The 17,786-nt window shown below is 55.7% G+C and overlaps 1 protein-coding gene across 7 annotated transcripts in view; it reads left to right on the top strand.

The window, feature by feature from the left end:
- NRXN2 (neurexin 2) overlaps window positions 1-17,786 on the top strand; it is a 100,197-nt gene that overhangs the window by 20,129 nt on the left and 62,282 nt on the right. For 4 of the 7 annotated variants that reach the window (XM_059929785.1, XM_059929788.1, XM_059929791.1 and 1 more), the window contains 2 exons: window positions 3,504-3,805; window positions 12,175-12,198. In XM_059929785.1, the coding sequence (XP_059785768.1) occupies window positions 3,504-3,805; window positions 12,175-12,198 (326 nt within the window). Of the gene's footprint in view, window positions 1-3,503; window positions 3,806-12,174; window positions 12,220-17,786 lie in introns of all 7 variants that reach the window. The other 3 variants (XM_059929786.1, XM_059929784.1, XM_059929789.1) reach the window with 2 other exon arrangements.

Here is a 17,786-nt window from a genome sequence, read left to right as displayed (position 1 = left end):
CGTCACTCGCCACACGGCGAGTAACTGTCACTTTACCTGTTTGCCTCCCCAACTTGACCGAGCTCCCTGAGGACAGTGGTTGGGTATTTTCGTTGGTATACCCCTGGTGCTTTCCACAGCTCCTGGCACAGATGTAGGTGTGTGCTCAGCAGATTTATTTTAAATGGGTGAATGGGCTCTGTTCTCAAGGGGCTCATTGATGTTCTAACAAAGAACTACAATAAAGTGTGGTACGTGCAAAGTATAGGGAAAGTGCAGACTTTGTGCAGAGGAGTTAATTTATTCATTGATCTAGAGAGAGAGGCAGCACATACACACAGAGGAAGTTACATCCCAGTGTAAGAGTCGTTTATTTGTGGAATGGTTTACAGTTTATGAAGCCTCACCTGGTCTGGTCTCTTTCTAGATGCCCACGGTGACCTGTGAGGTAGGCCGATGATGAGTTCCTTTGTCCTGAGGAGGAAGCTGGGGCTTAGAGATGTTGCCTCTCGGCCAAGGTCACAAAGCTGGTGCAAGAGCCAGCATTAGTGCCCAGGTCTTCTTTCTCACATCGCACTTCCTCCCAAGGGAGCAGTACAAGATGTTACTAGGCAGTAAGTGCCAAATGAGCAGAACAGACAGCTGTAGTGCTTGAGCATAGGGAGGGGCTAAGGGGGCTGGAGACCTTCCCAGAGGAGGGCTTTGAGCTGGGCCTGGAAAGGAGGCAGCTGCTCTGCCCCGCCATGGCCATTAGAGATCCAGGACCACAACAACTGGTCTCTAGCCACATTCAGCTTGACTGCAGACACTTGTGGGGCTCCACATTCCCTGACCCTGGGAGATAAACAGGTATCAGCAATGACCCCCTTCCAGTGCCAGGGACTATTAGGAGTGGGTAACTGTTCAAGTGCTGCTGGGAGTTGTAGTTCCGGGGTCGTCCGCGCGGCGAGGTGTGGGAGAGCGCCCCCTGCTGTTTCAGGTCTCGCTCCTCTTAGATCTGGTTGGTGCTCTTCTGAGCATGGTTGGCAGGGCAGCCCCCACGTGCTTACCTGACACACTAATCCCTAGAGGTCCTACTGCCTCCTCCCCACTCAGGGGCTATCTCTGTCCTTCCCACCACCTTGGGTTTTCTTGTTCGCATTTGCTCATCTGTTTTCTGTCGCTCTCCCCCAATTCTTTCAGGTTCCCTCTGGCTGCTCCAAGCCTCTTTCCATCCCTGGGCCTACCTGGGTCTGTGGCGGTGACGGGCGTTGGAGAACATGTAGACTCTGGCTCCAGAGTGGCTGGCTCTGCCTCCTCTCCTAGGAGACCAGAGCCAGAGCCCAGAGGAGTCAAGGAATGGCCTCATTTCTCCACTTTGCCTTGGCAGCCGTGGTCCAGCCTTAGGCCCGCCTCTCTCCTTTTTACTGGCCTCTTTTGTTCTGTTCCAATCACTTTCTCACGTGGTTGCCTTATTCTTTCCTTTCCTTCTGTTTGACTCTCCCTTTAATATTTTCTTTGACTGTAGTGAAGGTGAGGGAGTGGGAGGGGAGGCCCGGCTTCTGGGAGGGAGTAGGATGCGGAGCAAACTCAAGGTCAAACACATTCCCTTTTCTGGTCCTTGAGCCGCCCCCCCCCCCCCCCCACTCTGCCTGGGCAGCAGGCCTGGTTGCTATGGAAACAGGAAGGCCCCGAGAAACCCTTGGCTTCCTTTCCTGGGAGGTCTCTGTCCCCTTTTCCTTGAGGGCCCTCTTCCCATCACCCTTACCTGTCCCCTCCCAGCTTGCCTTCGTCTTTATCCAGATTGCTTCCCCCCATCACCTCTTGCTCCCTCACAGCTCTGCGCTGTCTCCATTTCCCTTCTGTCCCTCATGGTCCATCTTTCTCCTTCTCTACGTGGCCTCCCTCCACATCGCCAGTCTTTCCCTTCTTGTTTCTCCTTGACTCCTCCTCTTGGTTTTCTGGCCCTTCCCACTGGAGCCCCAAGGTAGGCAGAGTGGGGCTTGTGGCTGTCCCCGTGTGGCCGATGCCCCACCAGCCTCACTGCCCTGTGACCTCAGGAAACCGGGCCTGGCCAGCTGCAGTGAGTGCGGTGCCAGGCTCTGGGGCAGCAGCTGGTGCCTTGGCATCCGGAAGCAGTGAGGACTGAGTCTGTGGGCAGACTGCCCGGAGGGAGAGAGTGGGACCGTTGTGCAGGGGAGAGGCATCTGCAGGAGAGGCACCCAGAGAGCCACGGCTTCCACACGGGGCGCCTGCTGCTGGGGCCCGGCCCACAGGGGAGCAGGGGCCTCTGAAGGCCACGTGTGCCCCCCGCACCGGCATCGTGCCCTGCTTCTTCCTGGGCCTGGGGACCTGTGCTGAGAATCTCTGCACTCCATGAAGGCCCTTGGCCAGCCGTCTTGTTCGCCCCCCATCCACCCTGCAAGGTGGGTGGGCCCAGCTGTTGTGCCACCGCCTGCTGGGAGGAGAAACTGTCAGAGTCCAGGTCCTCTGCGCTCCCTTGACTCCACGGCCTGTTTTCTTCCCTCTGTGTGGGCTCCGGCTTGTGAAGGTGTGGGGCTGGGACCCACCTTCCTTCCACGGAGCCATTGTCACCCACTTACAGAACGCTAAAAGTCCCTAAGGCCCTCCCAGTTGTTTTCACTCCTGTTTAAAGTGTGCCAGTGGAAGGAACCCCATGCAGGGCGCTTACCCGTGCACACACACTCACGCACACACACACGAGAGCCGGGCCTGCCCGTGCACTTTTGCCCCCAGCCATCTCCTGGCACACAGGGTCCCACACCTGCCCTCTGGGGACCCTTGGAGGCTCTCTGCCTAGGGCCTGTCTGTGCTGTCCTCTCAGGTTGAACTAGGAAGCTGGGGGGGCGGTGACAGCTGGCATGGTGGCCACCTGTGTCAGCCCCGCCCAGTGGCCCACTGCTCCCTGACGCACATCCTTGCCACCTGCATCGCCTCCCATGTGTCTTCCCCCTGCCTCCTCCACCCCATTCTCCTCATCTGCTCACTGCTACGAAGTAGGCCTACTAGTCCCACCCCATGTGGTGAGGCCTCAGACTGTCCCCAGGCACTGAGAATGGCAGAAGAGGCGGGAGGGGGAGGTGGGCTGCACTCAGGAGACCCTTGGTGCCCCCGCCATAGGGGGGCACTCCGGGAAGATGTCCGGTGCAGTTCCTTGTTGCTCTTCCACATCCTTTTGTTAAGGGGGGTGGCCGATGGAGGGCCAGTGTCGGGGGAGACAGTGAGAATGTCTGCTTCACTTGGCCCTGTGGCAGCTTAGTTGTCAGCTGGCAGTGTGAGAGCCACTTAGCAGCCTCGTGCTTTGGAGACAGACATGGGGGAAGCTGACTTCTGACAGCAAAGACGGCAGGGTCCAGAGAAGAGGGTGGACAGCACGGGGAGGGGAGAGAGCCTAAAGCTTGCAGTTGGGATCGAGGGGCTCCCGGTGCCCAGGACCTGCGCCTGGGTGGCTGGAGGGGAAGAGGGAGGGTCTGGAGTGCCCTGCCCCACTCAGCCCTCTCCCGTTTCCCCACCGCGGCATCCAGGCAAGGAGGAGTTTGTGGCGACCTTCAAAGGCAACGAGTTCTTCTGCTATGACCTGTCACACAACCCGATCCAGAGCAGCACGGACGAGATCACACTGGCCTTCCGCACCCTGCAGCGCAACGGGCTGATGCTGCACACGGGCAAGTCGGCCGACTATGTCAACCTGTCCCTCAAATCTGGGGCCGTCTGGCTCGTCATCAACCTGGGCTCGGGAGCCTTTGAGGCCCTTGTGGAACCCGTCAACGGCAAGTTCAACGACAACGCCTGGCATGACGTCCGGGTCACTCGAAACCTGCGCCAGGTAGGGGGAGCAAGAAGAAGGCCAGGGGCCAGCTGTATCTGGGACAGAACGGGAGTGGGGAGAGCGGGCTGTCTGGGGTGCGGGGGCGAGGCGTCAGGGCCAGCAGCAAGGCGTGGTTCTGAAGGAGGTTTAGGCCGCGGGTGGGCTGGGAGGGTCCAGGAGCGCAGCCGCAGGGGGCAGGCTTCAAGGACCAGGATACTGTGCTAGGGAGGAGGCTGCCCCGGGGCCGGAGCCCGAGGGAAGAGGAAGGGCCAGGCTCCGACTGGTGCCAGGGGCTGGGTTCAAGGGTTGGGGCTGAGGAATCTGGTAATCTGGCAGGAGGGCGATTCGGGGGCTGGGAGGAATGAGATAGAACCTGAACTTGCGGGGCCCTGGGGGGCTACGGGATGGGGAGACTCTGGCCAGACTCTGGTTGAGTCGGTGTCCCATTAGGGCAGGAAGCCTGGGCCATGTGGGGTGGGGTGCGGCCTGCCCTTAGGCGGGGCCTTTCTAGGGCAGAGGCAGGCCTGGGCTCAGAGCAAGGTCGGGGAAGCAGGCGTGAGAGGTGAACGGACTGGCGAGGTGCTGGGTCCTGCCTCTCGTCCGGGCAGTACCCTCTCTCCCCTGTCCCTTCCCGTCCCTCCGAAGGGACGCAGGCTCTCCCACCGGTCGGTGGCTGTCTTTCCGTGGCTTCCAGGCCAGCCCATGCGGGAGCTCGAGGAGACTCTTGGGGCAGCCCCTGCAGGCAGGACAGTGTCCTCAGCGTCCCCTCAGCTCCGTCTCGCAGACTCCCCCCACCCCGGGGGCTGATGCGTCTGGGCGTCGGCGCTGTCCTCTCAGTGGCCTCTTCGCCTCTCGCGAGGCGCAGGGTGGCTATGGCGGGCGAAGCGTTCCCTCTGGCCGGGCTTCTGCTTGACAGCAGGCTCCACAGCTTGTTTCCAGCCCTGAGAAGTTCCCGCCTCAAGCAGAGTCCGAGCCAGACCCTTCTTCCAAAGCAGGAGAAGCCGCTGTGCATCCTCAGCGGCTCCTGGATCCACCTTCTGACTCCGTGCCCTGATCGCTTGGCACCTGGGGCCCAGGTGCCCAGACTCTTGCTGGTCCTTCTCTCCGGGTCCACCAGTTTCTGTAGCAGGTGGCAGGGACACTTTTCCAGCTCCACCCCCAGCAAGCTCAGTGCAACCAGGAGCACGGAGCCTCTGTGCCCTGGGAGGTGCTGTCTTGGCTAGTTTGCAGCCCTTCTCTTACTAGGTATCTGCTCTGTATTTCCTGGTTCTAGCTGAGCTTCCTGGTGGCTGAACTTCCGATGACTCTGCTCTTCACCGTCACTGTCACCTGCCCTCTCCTCCTCCCCTTCTTCCCACTGAAAGGCTCGTGGGGGGCGGGATTCCGGCTGACCTCACACTGTTCTTACCTGCTCTTCTTCAGCCCACTGAGTGATGATCTAATGGGGAGTCCCCCTCCTCGGGTGCCTTCCCCTTGCTGCAGGGACACTGTGACGAACCCGCCTGCTCTCTCCGAGCCGCTGCTCCCTGCTGTACTCGGCTCCCACCCAGGCACCTGCTCTCAGTGCGCCCCGAGCTCTGAAGAGCGGCACTCCTCCTCAGGGTGGTGCCCCCTTCACCGTCGCATCATCCCCTGACCCTGCCGGAGGGCTGTCCTGTGTTGTCACCACCGTCTGAGCAAACCTGAGTGTGTGTGCTGTTTGTCATACTTTTAGGTGCCACCCACATTTACTGCAGGGCTGGGCGGAGTTGCCTTCTTGCTGACGTTCCCTCCCCAGGACCAGCGCTGTCACCTGGTACTGCCTTTGGCAACACGCTGCAAGCCCAGAGTCCCTATCCACGTGTCCTTTGGCCAATATATTGTCCATCTGTACTGGGTACCGAGGGAAAAAAGACATGGGCCCCGCCCTCCTGGCCCTTCGGCTCTTGAGGAGACAGGATGAGGCGGTTAAAAGTGGACAGAGCAAAGGCACACAAGGGCCGGCTGAGCGGCAGGGATCTTAAACGTTCTAGGAACTCGAGAGGCCTGGAGAGGAACGAGAGGTCTGTGACCAGGGAAGGTGGGGACGCCATACGGAGGGAGTGAGGCCTGGCCTCAGCAGTACTGAGTGTGGACAGGGACCCATTGTAGCCTCTTCCCGGGGCTCACAGAGTCCCGGGTCTGAGCTGGTAACTGGTGACCACATCCCCCTGGCCTGCTGTGCCGGATGGGTCAGAGCAGAGTCAGCATGCTGACCTGAACATAAGCCTTCGGGGCCAAAGAGGGTGTCTGCTTTAAGACTTTGATTGAGAGGTCTCCTTAGAAAGGGTTTCTGGAGAGATTTATTTGACTCCAGTCCACATCCGTAAATATGAGCTGCAGCCCTTTTTTGGTCATTGTGACCATCAGGGGGATGGAAGGGCAGCCCTAAGGCTCTGCTCTGGATTCATTGCCCTTGCTCAGGGCCTAGCCTGTGGCCAAGTCCATCCTCACCAGGCCTTTTGAGTGCCTGTCTTTCAGGGCTTCTAATAATTTATTGGGTCCTGTTGTCCCTAGGGCAGTGGTTCTCAACCGAGGGCGGAGTGCCCCCCAGGAGACACTTCGCAATGTCTGGAAGCATTTTGGGTGTCACAACTCAGGGAGGGTGCTACTGGCATGTAGTGGGTAGAGGCCAAGATGCTGCTAAACATCCCACAATGCACAGGGCAGCCCCACAGCAAAGAATTATCTGGCCCCAAATGTCAGTAGTGTGAAGAAGGGGAGAAACCCTGTGCAGACACATTTATACAGGGGCCACGTGGTGTCCTGGGATTGGAAAGATCCTTTTATGATCTTAGGAGTGACGTTGGGTTGGGAGTGGCCAGGAGCAAAGACGGGGATGGGGGGGTGAGGTAAGAAATGACATTTGCTTCTGCCTTTAGGGTAGATGGCTGGGATCTGAGGACACTGGGATCCACGCTGTTTTCCCCAAGTGATTAGAACAGCCGGGGAGGCTGCCTCCTGGGGAGAGCCTGCCCCAGGACAAGCACTGAGGGGTCTCCCTTCCTCTTGGTCCTGCAGCTTTGGGAAACTGGAAGGAGGCAGAATTTCACCCCCCTCCCCTGAACCAGATAGTGATCCCCGGAATCGTCCAGAGACTCCTAGAACATTGCAGTCAGCACCGGAGGACACCTGACTGAGACCACACCCCGCTCTCGCCCTCCTCTCCCTCCGAGCCCAGCCTTGAGGACCCTGTGCCCGGTGGTGTCTCTTGGGGGATCTTTGCAGGAATAATTCCCTCTGAGGATTCCCTGAGGCCTATTTTTAATCCTGGGCCCACCCTCCTCCCACACGCAGTATGCCTCCCCCCACCACGTAAGCCGAGTGCCAACCCATTTCATCACTAGCCAGCACGAACTCTGGAAGACAAGCTGGCTCCCAAAATATCATGTGGAGCTTCCACCCGCCCAGCTCCCATGAGGCCGTTCCTCAGTGGGGAGATTTTCGGGAGCCCCTCTGGGCCCCAAGGAGAGACATCCCCCAAGGATGGGGCCTGGCAGGCACTTGGGACTCCCTCCCCCACCTTCTGGCCCGGGCTGCCCTGTCTCTCCGGCCTGTCACACGCCCCATCTTAGGGCCTAACTGTGCTGCTCTACACACCCTGTCTATACTGGCTTCCCGAGCTGCCCACCTCGTTCCCACAGAGCTCCCGCCAACACCACCGTTCACCCTCCCTTCTGCCGGGTGAAACCCTAGAGCTGGGGTTTGAGTCGGACAGACTGGGTTCAAATCCCAGCTCTGCCACTAGTTGGAGTGACTCGAGGCAAGTAATGTAACCTCTCTGTGCAAAGTGAGAGGGGCCATTGAGGAGTAGCTGAGGTGACGGCCTGTGCCTGGCACCGCGTGAGCCGCGGAGGGCTTGCTGCCGTCATTATTGTTAGTTGTGGGTTTTTTTTTTTTTTTCCAATCCTTCAGGCCCAGCTGAACCGCCACCTTTTTTGTAAGGCCTTCCTTGATCCTCCGGGCCCCCTGGCCAGTCTCCCTCTTTGCTGTGCTCTGGCCCTATCATCACACTCTGTCTGCATGGTCAATAATTTGTGTTCACCTCTTTTCTCTATTTCTACATGGTAAGCTCCTTGAGAGCTTAATACCAGCAACTACTGAGTGTTTTTATTTGTTTTTCTAGTGGTTTTGCTGGTTCCTTTGGGCTTTTTCTTGAAGCCAGTTGGTGAGGTTTTGGACATGAGGATCCAGCAGATCTATTTCATAGGTGCCCAGAAATATCTTTTGTCCTCTGGGAAAAACTCCACCTCACTTTACTCTCCCGCCCCCTCAGAGTCTCCTCAGGACCTGTCCCTTTCTTACAGCATTAATCAGATTGCACCCTCACATCTCTCCTCCTCCGGAACCCCCAAGTTTAAGGGTCTCTTTTCTCTTTTGTATCTCACCTAACTTTTCGAACAATCCTGTGAAGTGGGAGATACTCCTATTTCACCAGCGAGGTTGAAGAGCTGGCCCAAGGCTGTCCCGCAGGAAGTGGGAGGATGGGAGTCTGACTCCATCTTTCTGCCTCCCGGGAGGGCCTGGCTGCCGGCCTTGGTGCGCACTGCTAAGGTGCCTGTCGTTCGTCTTGTGGTACCGCCATTCTTGGGTGTTCCCAAATCTTGAACCATCTAAATGTTCTGCTTGTCTCTTGGAAAAATGGGCCCCTCTTTTTTTTTTTTATTATTATTTATTTATTTATGGCTGTGTTGGGTCTTCGTTTCTGTGCGAGGGCTTTCTCTAGTTGCGGCAAGTGGGGGCCGCTCTTCATCGCGGTGCGCGGGCCTCTCACTATCGCGGCCTCTCGTTGCGGAGCACAGGCTCCAGACGCGCAGGCTCAGCAATTGTGGCTCATGGGCCTAGTTGCTTCCTGGCATGTGGGATCTTCCCAGACCAGGGCTCGAACCCGTGTCCCCTGCACTGGCAGGCAGATTCTCAACCACTGCGCCACCAGGGAAGCCCAATGGGCCCCTCTTATCTCTGAGTCCTCTTCTCTTTGTCCTGAGCGTCTCTTGCTCAAGCTCCACAGAGATTGCCTTCACTCAGACTTTTGTGATTTGTGCGTATAATCCCCTTCTTGGCTTTCTTGAAGGGCTGGAGCTATGCCGATAGATCAAGGTGAAGATGGGGTAAAGTTTTGTCAAAGGCCCTTGGCCATGGTAAGTTATACTTGCTACAATGACTGACTTCTTCCCTCTGTGACTTGATGCCCTCCTCCCTCATCATGCACCGTCATCCTTGTGCTCCTGGCCTCCAGGAGCCCTCTAGCTGTTTCTGTGGGTGGGGCAAAGCTTTCCTTGCTCATTTGTTAGTCTGAAGCCTCAGCCCTCCCGATCCCGGCATTCGGGAAGGCATGGGCTGCTGTGTTACAGGTGCCAGGATGGGTTCCAGTGGAGGCTCCACTGTAGTATTTGGCCACAATTGCCCCCTCGGGCATGATCACCATGGACTGGTTCTGGATCTGCAATACCTAGGTCTAGAGGGGCCCCGTCTCGCCCACCACAACCTCGCTATTTATCAGAGGAAGCCCGGATCTCTTGACACATCAGTGGAAGGCCCTCTCAATCTTGTTTCTTTCTTTCTTATTTTTTAATCTGGCTGTGCTGCACGGCTTGCAGGATCTTAGTTCCCTGACCAGGGATTGAACCCGTGCCTTTGGCAGTGAAAGCATGGAGTCCTAACCACTGGACCACCAGGGAATTCCCTCAATCTTGTTTCTTTTTTTTTTTTTTTTTTTTTTTTTTTTTAAATTTATTTATTTATTTATTTTTGGCTGTGTTGGGTCTTCGTTTCTGTGCGAGGGCTTTCTCTAGTTGTGGCAAGCGGGGGCCACTCTTCATCGCGGTGCGCAGGCCTCTCACTGTCGCGGCCTCTCTTGTTGTGGAGCACAGGCTCCAGATGCGCAGGCTCAGCAATCGTGGCTCACGGGCCCAGGTGCTCCGCGGCATGTGGGATCCTCCCGGACCAGGGCTCGAACCCGTGTCCCCTGCATTGGCAGGCAGATTCTCAACCACTGCGCCACCAGGGAAGCCCTCAATCTTGTTTCTTAATTCGCTCTTGTACTTGTTAAAAATTGAAGTTGTCCATGAAAGTCGAAAATTATTTTTTCCTTATTCTAGTCTCCACAACCAGTTCTAATTAAAAAAGAGTAGTAGCTGGACTTTTACCTCCAATGCCTTTTCCCCCCTATCTTGTTTGACTAGTGCAGTGATACCAGAGCACTTGTACCTTTTTTGGTGCCACGGGTTTAGCTGCCCTGAAGCTAATGGTTCCTTGTCCTGAGTAGTTGGCCTCTTCATTTCCCAGCGGTCCTACTGGCTGATAGGACCAGTCCTTGTACCACGTGTTATCCCCTGTTCCAGTCTCTGCACCTGCAGTTAGACGCTTGTCTTCCTGCTATGTAAACTGTTTCTGCATCACTAATAATTAATATTGGTTATTTAGCACTTCTTCTAGCTGCTTAGTATTGAATTCTGTTATTTTTAATGATACAAGGCCTTTATTAATTGTCTTACTGAATTAGTCCTGTGTCCACTGGTTATAATAACTCTCTAACTAATGGATCTGTCTCTAGAAGACCTCTCCTTCTCACAATCACACTCTCGGGCGCACAGTTTAGTATTTGATGGACATCAAGCAGTAGTGTCCCAACATCTCTGATACACTAAGTGAAGCTGCCTCAGCCCCTTCGCCATCTCCTCCTCCTCAAAGGGTAATTTTGAAGGTGGTTCTTTGACCATGAGGAGAGGAAATGAATATAAAGCCACATGGGGGCGGGGCCTCTAGAGGCTCAGGTAGAAGAAGCTGGCTTATAGTTTACAGAGGAGTAAGGGATTTTAGAGAGAGGTGGGCCTCTCTGTTCCTTTTTATGGTGTGGTCTGTGGGGGGAGTGAATTTTTGCTGCTGGCTGTGGGGAGCGGAGGCGCAGGGGTCTGGGGGTGTGTGTGGAAGGAGGCTGGGCTGCTGGGAAAGCCTGACCAATTCCAGGGACTTACAGGAGCGGTGGTGGTGAGGGGGTGCTTCATTCTGGGGGGAACAGCTGCCCAGAGGAGCATAAGAGAATAGGCGCGGGATGATTGAAGAACTGGGGGAAATCTGGGCTCTGAAAGGTCAGTTTACGAAGGAAGGAGGAGGCAGTTCTCAGTGGGAGCAGGGAGGGGAGGGAAGAGGTTTTGGGATGATTAGCTCTAATGTGAGCGTGAGCTTTCTGCCAGCCCATGGAGGGCAAGTGTCCTTTTCCCTGTTCTGGTGGTGACTTGCTCTCTCTTCCTTTCTCAAGGAACAGAAACGGGAAGAAAAAACCCCAACCCTACCCCACCCCCCCCACCCCCACCAAAAACAGAGCTGCCCCTCCCCCCACCATGACTCCCTGGATCTATTTGCTATCCTCCATCCCCAGGAAAAGCAGACACCCATATCCCCTCCTATGCTCCCTGGGAACCCCTTCTCTTTGCCTCCAAATGAAATTGCCTCTCATTTGAGCCAGTCCTGGGATTCTCTGGGGGCCTTGGCCACTCTTCTCCCAGTCTGACAGCCAGCTGGCCCATCACCAACCAGTTAACCCATTAACTCGACATGGTCACTGGTCAGCCAGTTGGCCAGTACCAACTTGCTCTTTAGCCAGTTCTCTGGAAAGCCATCTGGTTGACCAGTTAGCCAACAAACCCATCCGTCCATTCCCTGAGTCAATAGCCCATCCCTTTCTCACACCCCTGTTCCCCTCCCTCCCTTCCCCTCAACTCCCTAACATTTCAGCCCATAGGACTTACTAATACTGCATAATTGGGTCTGCTTCTTAACCGCCTGCCTTCCCTCTCTCACCTTCTGTTGGAAAACCCCGTTGCCAACTCTGTGTGTGTGACTAACACGCTTATAACCTGGGGGACCAAGGGATGGGCAGGGACAGGTGGGGCAAGGTATGAGTGAAAAACCGAACTAACCTTTCTGTCTCATCTGCGGAATGTCGCCATCTTTAAGCCTTTGCTTTCCTGGTCCAGTTCTTTTGTTGTTTTCTTCTCTACTAACCAAGGTCTTTAACTGTTCCCCTTCTCTGCAGCCGGCCCTTCCCGGAGGGGATGGTGGAGGGGAGAGGAATCCAGAGGAGGGGTTGGGGGGGGATTGGGAGAAGGGATTTAATTTTTGTGTGTGTTTTATTTCTCCCTCCCATTATAATTTAATTTTCTTTAAACAAAATACTTCAGCTGAACTTAAGGTGGGAGGGTCTGAACAGACAACCAAACATATATGGATATATATTTTTCCTCCTTCCTTGAGTTTCACAGTTGGTCATTTTCTTTTTCTTTTCTTTTCGTTCTGTTCTTTCGTTGTTGTCTTTGTTGTTTTCTTTGACCCCACCCCCACCCCCTTCCCCCATATCTCCGGTGAAGCACGCAGGCATTGGACACGCTATGGTAAACAAACTGCATTATCTGGTAGATATCACTCTAATTGTCTTACCGTTTGGTTTGCCGTGGGTTTTTTTAACTGTTCGATTCTCCCTCTTTCGTTTCCTTTCCCCGTTTGGTTTTGGTTGTTTTGCTCTTCCAGTTGTTTTCTGCGTCCTGGACAATCTTTAGATTTTGCTTCTCTCTTTTAGTTTTCCTCTTTCCCTTTTCTTTCTTTCCTTTTTTTTTTTTGGTTCAAACTCAAATCCAAAAGACAAACGGAAATTGAGGAATTTGGTCTGTCCCTGCCCTAACCCCCCACTTCTGAATTCAGATTCCTGGTCAGAGAGACCTGGGGCAGGCCCCATGTTCATCGGCTCTGGTTAGACCAGCCCCGATGCCAGGCTGCTTATTTTATTGCTTTATTTTGTTCCTTTTCTCCCCTGCCCTGCCCCTTGTTTCTTTTCTTTGATTTACTTTCTTTCTTGGTCTCCTGAAAATCCATGGAAAACACCATCCCATGACATGCTACGCTCTGCTCACTGTCAGCTCCCGGACAGGCCCCTTGAGTTGGGGGAGGGGGCTGGGGGTGAGGCCTCCAGTGGCAGCCAGCTCCGCAGGCTGCAGCGAGGGAGGTGGCCTTGGGGGATGCAGGGCCATCTGGGGCCGGTCCAGAGCTCCTTCAAATCACCATTCATACCAGTTTAGGAGCTGCCCCATGCTGGCTGCCAGGGAAGAAGCGGCATCCCCTCCCTCACTTCTCAGTCTTGAGGGGTCCTGGTTCCGTCTCCCCCGACACCCTGCATGGCATGAATGGTCTTTTCCCCCCTCCAGGGACAGTGTCCCATTCCCCCACCACTCTGCTGCTCTGACTAACACTGTGTCTCACACTGTCTTCCTTCCTTCCCTTCCATCTCCTGTCCCCTGTCTGCCCCCTGCCTGTCCCGCATGGCCTCTGACTGGGGTTGGTTCCCTTCCCTGTTGAGGGGGTGAGAGGAGGAGGCCCAGCTGGGGTGAAGTCGGGGTACTTGTCGCCAAGCTCCTCTGTTTGGGTTGGGCTCAGTCCCGGTGAGTGTTGGTGTGGGTGTCTGTGTAGACGCAGCTGGTGTGTGTTGGTGTGTGGGTGCGACTGTGTGTAAATGTTGGTGTGACATTTAGGGGGTGCTAGTGGGAGACTGTACTGTGTGTTTGTGATTCTCTGCTGGTGATTCTACAAGTGTAAACGCCGGTGTGAGCTGGGGGCTGCGTGACTGTGTGCTTCTGAGCTGCTGAGGGCTCTTAGGAGGTGGGCTGTGGAGACAGGGAGGGCAGGAACAGGGAAGAAGCTGAGGCTGGCCCTTTGCTCCTCGCCTCACCTTGGAGCGTATGCCTGCAGGCCCTGCTGTGCGCCATCCCCCGGGATTCCCTCCTGCCTGCCCTGTCCTGGCTCTGCGGCAGCAGGCGGTTAGTCATCGCCTATTAATAATGCAGAGTGACTGAACACCAGGCTGGGGACCCTGCAGATGGACGTGTCTGCTCCCACGGGGCCCACGCTGCTTGGGGCAGCTGCCTGGCCTTCCCAGCCTCCCAGGTGTGCGTAGCTGCCTGGCTGGAGAGGAGGGAAGCATGAGAGCCGAGGCTCCCTGTCTGAGTGGCTCCCCCACCTCCCCAGGAGGATGTACCTCTGAGGCCACATCTGGCCTGTCCTGATACTCTTGCAGGTCTGTGTTTCCCTGCACCCACAGACCTGTGGTGGTCCCATCCTTTGCCCTGTCCTGAGCTAGTGCCTGTGGCCACGGCCAGCCTAGCCCTCCCCGGTCCAAGACGTCATTTGGCCACTCTGTCGTCCCAGTGTTTAGGTGGAGCCATGTGGTGGTCCCAGCACTGCCCCTCCACAGGCCTTGTTCTCCAGCTGCTGCTGCTAGGAGTTCGGTGGTGCCACGCCTCAGGCCAGGCCACTGAGTACCTGTTAGGAGCTGGGCATTTGGAACTCTTTCTTTACAGAGCTTCACTAGACAGCCGAACTGTGACTTTGGGGACAGAAGGGAGGCAAGATAAAGCCAGCCCCTGGGGATACCATCTGAGAATCAGGGCCCTACAGACCTCCCCTTCCTTCTAGTCTCAATTCAGTTAAAAACTGTGTGAACTGGGACTAAAGCTGTTTCCTCAGCTACCAAACGAGCTGCTGATACACCTGCATTGCCTATGTCATGGGGTCAGTGTGAAGATCAAGAAGGGGAACGGAAGTGAAAGCGTCTGTACTCTGTAAAGGGAATTATAATTTTATTAAGCTTTATGAGATGTTAACTGATTATATCTCCGTGTTTCCAGGGCAGGGATGTTTTGTAAAGAAGCAATTCCCTTCTCATAGCAAACCCTGGAGAATACAGCATATCTGGCCCCATTGGAGATCCTATTACCGTCCTTTCTTGGGAATCAGTCCCAAAATAACTACATGAAACCCCAGAATGCCCCAGGAATCGGGCCTGGGGAGGATGGAATGACTTGGTTAAGTTGGTCAAGAAGCAAACAGCCCTGTCTGGTTTCAGCCCTTGCCAGGAAAGTCCCTGTGAATTTCTAAGTCTCCAAAGTCCACGCTTTCTAGCGTGAGCGTCACTGCTTGACGACCAGAGCTGGTGCCCGTGGGTGGCCTGAGTCGCCTCATAAAGCCTCAGATACCTGTCCCAGGGATCAGCTCTTTCAGCCAAGAATGGAGTCAGACAACCGGGCACCCGAAGAGACAGGGTTCAACCTGCTCTGATTCCCGGGCGTTCCTCAGCCGGGCTCTGGTTGGTTTTGTATTTATTTTTACTAACTTCTTTATATGGACTCTTTTTGTTATTTGAGTATTCCTTCTTGGGGGAGAGGGTGGATCCGGATCAAAAAGGCCAACCAGTGGAGAGGTTTGGGTCAGGTGTGGTCAGGCTGAAAGAAGTGTTCTCTGCTCGTGACACTGGAGGCTTTGCTTCTTCTAAATAGCTCTCACCTTGTGAATATCATTTAAACTCGACGAATGCCTAGATTGCAGGCAGCAGGCAGAGATTATTCCCAGTTAACAGATGGGGAAACTGAGGCCCAAGAAGGCCTGGGGTCACATAGCAAGTAGTGGAAGAGTTCAGTGCTTTCACTTTATTGATCTCATTTGATCCTCATAGTAAGCCTGGGAGAAGCAGGAGTGATGGAAGTTGTTAAACCCCTTTTACAGACGAGAGTCAGAGATGTAAAATGAGATTGTTCTGGAAGGTGGTAAAGGCCATAGGAGAACTCAGGATTTGTGACCTGAAGTTTCTGTTCCCAAACTTTATTAAATCCAGTCGTCAGGATTCACCGTGGGGCTATCACTGCTGGTTAGGTCATCTTCCTGGTGTGTCTTTCCAACCTGTTTCTCTCTCAGCTTCTCCCCACCCCAAGCAGATGGCTAAAGTCAAACATGGAACAGGGCTGCACACGCTCCCTCGGCCATCCTCCCGTCCTCATGCCCTACTCCCACGTCCGCAGTCCTAAGGGCAGGCCAGGACCTTCTTCCTAAACTAGTTGTCCTTACCCGTCTTTGGCTCAGGAGCTTTTTGAGAATTTGGTGGCAGCAGTGGACTCTCACAGGAAAAAGAAGCCCACTGAAGCAGTTTGCATACAATGCCAAGGGGTGTCATGACTCCCCAAAGCCCATCTAGCCTGCCTACAGGTTAACAACACCTGCCCTCAGTCTTATTCTCCCCCAAATAATCCCCCTCCCAGGAAGGTCAGCGACCCTGTGATCATAGCAGGGAGCTGGGAAAGGCTCTGGATGATGTCAGAGGGGTATTTTCCTCTTCCCCAGCCTCTCCTCCGGGGGTGCGGTGGGCATGGAATGCCCGAGTGGAGATATTTGTGGCCAAGACCTGGTTTCACCTCCTAGCAGCCTGCCTGGGGGGAGATGAGCAGAGCAGAGCAGAGCAGAAGAGAGGTGGGGCCAGTAGGGAGGGTTGAGAGCCCACCCAGGTCATAGGCTGCCCCTTGCAGCCACCTCCAGCCACCCTCCCCGTCCCTGGGGAACAGCGGAGGTTGGGCGCTGGGCTCCTGAGTCTTCTGTGCTCCTTCCCCTCATCCCTGGCTGGGCGTGGCTCTTCCAGGGCAGAGCTGTGGCTCATTCCTCTTGTCCTACTCAGCCCCACTCAGGGCCCAGTCTGTCTGTGTTGCGTGGATTGGCGTGGGTTGGGTGCAGAGTATCTGCTGTGTCTTGGGGTGCTAGCCGTGGTCCTGATGACAAAAAGGATTCTGCTTGGAAATGAGCCTGTCAGGACTCCCTCCCACTGCCTTCAGTAAGACGTGATGTGTGAGCAGGCGTGTCTGGGCTCAGTGATCCGTGATCAGTGGTGAATGGGTGGTGGGAATGAGTGTCTGGGTCACCATCTGGGGAGGGAGGTCTGAGTCTAATGTCCCATCCCTTTCTTTCACAACCTGTACATGTCTCTGTTCCAGTGGTGGCTCCTCTCCCTTCCTCCGTTGAAAGGAAGCTTCTCCTTCCTGCACCCCTACAGCTCTTTCGCCTCCATCTCGGTTCTTCCCAATGCCCCCCGGTCCCGCACGCCTTCCCACCTGTGGCTGCCTTTCTCTCGCCTGTCCTGCTGGGCCAGGCCCCCCACCCTGGCCCTCTAACCTGCACGCGTCCTAGCTGTGATGGCTGTTCTGTGTCGCATGCCCCACCTCTGCCCTCTTCCCCTGCTGGCCCCACCCCTTCCAGAAGCTGCGCGGGGGGATTGGGGGGCAGGGGCATCATGAACCCCTGGGGTGGAGGGGGACCGGGGGAATTATTCCCCTGTTTCCTGCTTTTACTAACGAACCTGCCATTTTTGTGTCTGGACTTTGATTTGTCTGAGGGAACAGTCGGGTTTTACTAATCTCAGTCATCTCCCTCCTTGCCTTCCCCAGAGACCTTCCTCCATTCCCCCGACCCTTGGCTTCCTTTCTACCCGGTGCCCGTCTCCCCCTTTCTCTCTCTTCTTCCCCCACCCCCAGGCTGACCACCCCCCTTCCTCTGTGCACCCCGTGTTACCCTGCCTCCTGCTACCCTCTCCCCACCCCCTGGGCCAGGGTGGCTCTAAAATAGGGACAGATACAAAAGGGATTAAGGCAGCCCTTTCCCAATAGGGGGCACCACGTGGTGGTGATTTGCGTAAAGCCATGGCGGGCAAGGTCAGATTTGTGCCCAGTCTGGAGGGGAGTTGAGGAGGGGCCCCCCCCAAGTCAGGTCCTTCTAACTCTGAGAGCGAAGGCAGGTGAGCTGGCTGAATCGACTGGCGGAAGAGGGCCCATAGGGTGAGGAAGATGCCAGTAGCTGGCGCCCTGGCTTCTGGGGCTGGGGAAGGAAGACAGCTGACCGGCTCAGGCTGCTGGTAGGCTGACGTATATGTAGAGCAAGGAAGAGCCTCTTCCGGGGGAGCTTTGGGGCCGGGAGGGCCCTCCCCATGCACAGGAGCAGGGTCGTCCCATCAGAGCAGTCTCGGAGGACTGAGATTCTGTCCACCAAAGGCCCCCGAGGCGCCGGGTTCACAGATGGGACACAGGCAAGTGAGAGCCAAGTGTGGCCCTGGGTCACAAGGTGACTTGACATTCATTTTAATGACGGAGACGTGTCCCCTGGACTGTGCTGGGATTAG

The sequence above is a fragment of the Balaenoptera ricei genome, chromosome 8, assembly GCF_028023285.1.
Source record: "Balaenoptera ricei isolate mBalRic1 chromosome 8, mBalRic1.hap2, whole genome shotgun sequence".
Lineage (NCBI taxonomy): Eukaryota > Metazoa > Chordata > Mammalia > Artiodactyla > Balaenopteridae > Balaenoptera > Balaenoptera ricei.
Note: the sequence above shows the minus strand (reverse complement) of the source record. Positions and strands in the feature narration are given on the sequence as shown.